General features: G+C 43.0%; 1 protein-coding gene across 4 annotated transcripts in view; it reads right to left on the minus strand.

The window, feature by feature from the left end:
- The window catches only part of FUT10 (fucosyltransferase 10), a 97,043-nt gene extending 94,390 nt beyond the window's left edge, over nt 1-2,653 (minus strand). For 3 of the 4 annotated variants that reach the window (XM_008054127.2, XM_021710469.1, XM_008054129.2), the window contains exon 1: nt 2,298-2,653. In XM_008054127.2, the coding sequence (XP_008052318.1) occupies nt 2,298-2,378 (81 nt within the window). In that variant the 5' untranslated portion in view covers nt 2,379-2,653. The remainder of the gene's footprint in view (nt 1-2,297) is intronic. The other variant, XM_008054128.1, reaches the window with a different exon arrangement.
- Nucleotides 2,654-2,907: the final 254 nt, after the last annotated feature.

The following is a 2,907-nucleotide window of genomic DNA, read 5'->3' on the forward strand; positions in this document are numbered from 1 at the left end:
GGGAGCGGCCACTGCACTCCAGTCTGGGTGACAGAGTGAGACTCCAACTCAAAAAATAAAAAATTTAAAAATTTAAAAAAAAAAAGGGGGAAATTTAGACACAGACAAGTACAGGGAGAAGACAAGTGTAAAGACACAGGGAGAAGATAGCAATCTATAAACCAAGAAGAGACCTCAGAAAAAACAACCCTGCTAACACCTTGATCTTGGACTTACCAGTCTCCTGGGGGGAAATACATTTTGGTTGTATAAGCCACCTAGTCTGTGATACTTTGTTAAAGCAACCCTAGCAGACTAATATGGGATCCATGACATGATTTTTAAAATTTATCATTCCTGTACTCTCCCAAGGTGGCAAATTATTTCATCTGCCCAGCCTATAAACTAGTAAAAACAAGGATGGTTCTGAATACATAGGTATTATAGTCTATCATGTATAGTGTTTTTCAAAAAATAGCATCACAATGCTGAACACCAAAACGTTCAATATACTAATGAAGACCGGGGAACTCCTCAAACCCTACAATTGGTGGAAAAACTGAAACTGAGCCAGATGAAAGTTTAGCTCCAGTAATCACACCACATCTTATCCTCTGAAAACTTGGGAATGACATGTATATCAAAAACATACCAATTTATTCTGACATCAAAAGGAAAGCTCTCAGCTTAGATGCAGGCAGTCCTCAAAACTGGAAAAAGTACCAAAGTAAATGCCTCACAAGATCAAAGCTCTTTCATAACTTCCCACAGAAAGCAGAAAACTCCAGGCTCTCTGTGCACCAAGTCCTGGATACCTCCAAGACAGACAAGGAAGGAGTCAAATGTCTCCTCTATCCAGAATCCCAATCTAGCAGTAGAATGGCCATCAAAGTGCTTTTATGAACATTAGCTCATTCAGTCCTAATCAGGAGAAGGGAAATTCTGCAAAATAAAAAAGCCCAGAGAACACCTTAGTTCCTACCAATCCCAAACCTAAACTACTCATATCCACAAATAATCCTAAAAGTCCTGTGGCATTTGAAATGAACAGCTGGTACTTGAATGGGTGCAAAATATATTTCTAAGCTAATATCTATACTTTTACTATCACTGTTCAATTTTCATTTCAATGTGAAAACAGTGAATAAAAAGTTCAGAATAGCTGGCCGGGCAAGGTGACTCATGCCTGTAATCACAGCACCTGGGGAAGGCTAAGGCAGGAGAATCACTTGAGCCCAGGAGCTCAAGACCAGCCTGAGCAACATAGCAAGACTTCATTGCTACAAAAAAGATCAAAAAATTAACCAGTGTGGTGGCATGCACCTGTAGACCCAGCTACTCAGGAGGCTGAGGAGAGTGGAATCCTTTAGCCTAGGAGTCTGAGGCTGCAGTGAGTCATGACTGTGCCACTGCACTCCAGCCTGGTTGACAGAGTAAGACCCTGACTCAAAAACAGATAGACAGGCTGAGGTGAGCCCGTGGGTTCGAGACCCGCCTGGGCAACTTGGTGAGACCTCCTTTCTACAATAAATCAAAAATTAGCCAGGCGTGGTAGCACGCACCTGTAGTTCCAACTACTTGGAAGGCTGGGGCAGAAGGATCGCCAGAGCCCAGCAGGTCGAGGCTGCAGTGACCAGGAGTGGCCACTGCACTCCAGTATGGGCGACAGAGTGAGACTCCAACTCAAAACAAAACAAAACAAAACAAAAACAGATAAACAGATAGACAGACAGATAGACAGATACATAGATAGCCAGATAATTTTTTTTTTAAAAGTTCAGAATAGCTGACCAAAAAAATAAGCAGGAAGACTACAGAAACCTTTCAGTTCACTCCGAACACAGTCCTTGGTCTAGCAGCTCATGTCAAGAAATGTATTCATGGAGATGTTTACATTCTGTACTTACTATAAGATACAGACTGTCGTGTTCTCAGAACTGCCCTTGAGTCTTCAAGAATGCATTCATTCAAAAGTGATAACCAAAGGAGACTTTGAGGAAGCATTCATGTTTGACCCAATAAGACAAACTGAGCTTTACTTTCTGTTTCTCTAAAACCGGGACCCTACAAGAATCACAAATTGGTCTCCTAGCTCAATGACTTTGTTTCCACCTGGCATGTCCATTCACTAAGCCTCAGTCTGATCTGTTAAAAATACATAAATGAGTATTTTCCCTCACTTCGACAGTAGAAAGCCCCTAATCCTGAAGGATTAAGCAAAAAGTAAAATTCCTGGAGCTCTTAGAGAATGAGATAAGGGCACAGGAGAGATGGCTAAGGTCTGGGAATCGACACTACACAACCCAAATTCTTCATACCTGGAGTGTGACAAGCAGAAAGATGGTGGCTGTGATGCAGAGGCAAGATGCCAAAAGCCTCCTCCTCTGAATCCGCACCATGCTGCCCTACCCTGGATGACTGACAGAGGGCTAACCTGACTACCAGGTGTTCTCTCATCAGCCCATAGCCTGAGACAACTTCATGTGGAGGAACCATCTGGGTGCCAATTTTCTGCACTGCCATTCCTGCTGGGACCTGGTCTCCATGAAGGACTGAGATCCAAGGTTCTGAGTGGGTCTGGCTTGGCATCAAGAGGGAACAGCATGCAGTCTTCTTAGGCTATCATCGGAGCAGCTGGAGATTCTTCAAACAAGAGGGTATCAAAGAGTTCTGGAACAAAAGAGTAGATCATTTTTTAGTCACAGTGCAGAAGATTTAATAAATGTCTCGCAGGATTATCACATAGAAACTCAGAGGTTTTAAACGAAAAGAAGGCTTTGATCATTTTTTTTTTTTTAGTCAGGATCTCACTCTGTTACCCAGGCTGGAGTACAGCGGTACAAGTTCACCACAGCCTTAAACTCCTGGGCTAAGTGATCCTCCTGCATCAGCTCCCCAAGCAGCAGGGACTACAGTCACCACACCTGG

The sequence above is a fragment of the Carlito syrichta genome, unplaced genomic scaffold (genome assembly GCF_000164805.1).
Source record: "Carlito syrichta isolate Samal-C Ts95f unplaced genomic scaffold, Tarsius_syrichta-2.0.1 Scaffold289110, whole genome shotgun sequence".
Classification (NCBI taxonomy): domain Eukaryota; kingdom Metazoa; phylum Chordata; class Mammalia; order Primates; family Tarsiidae; genus Carlito; species Carlito syrichta.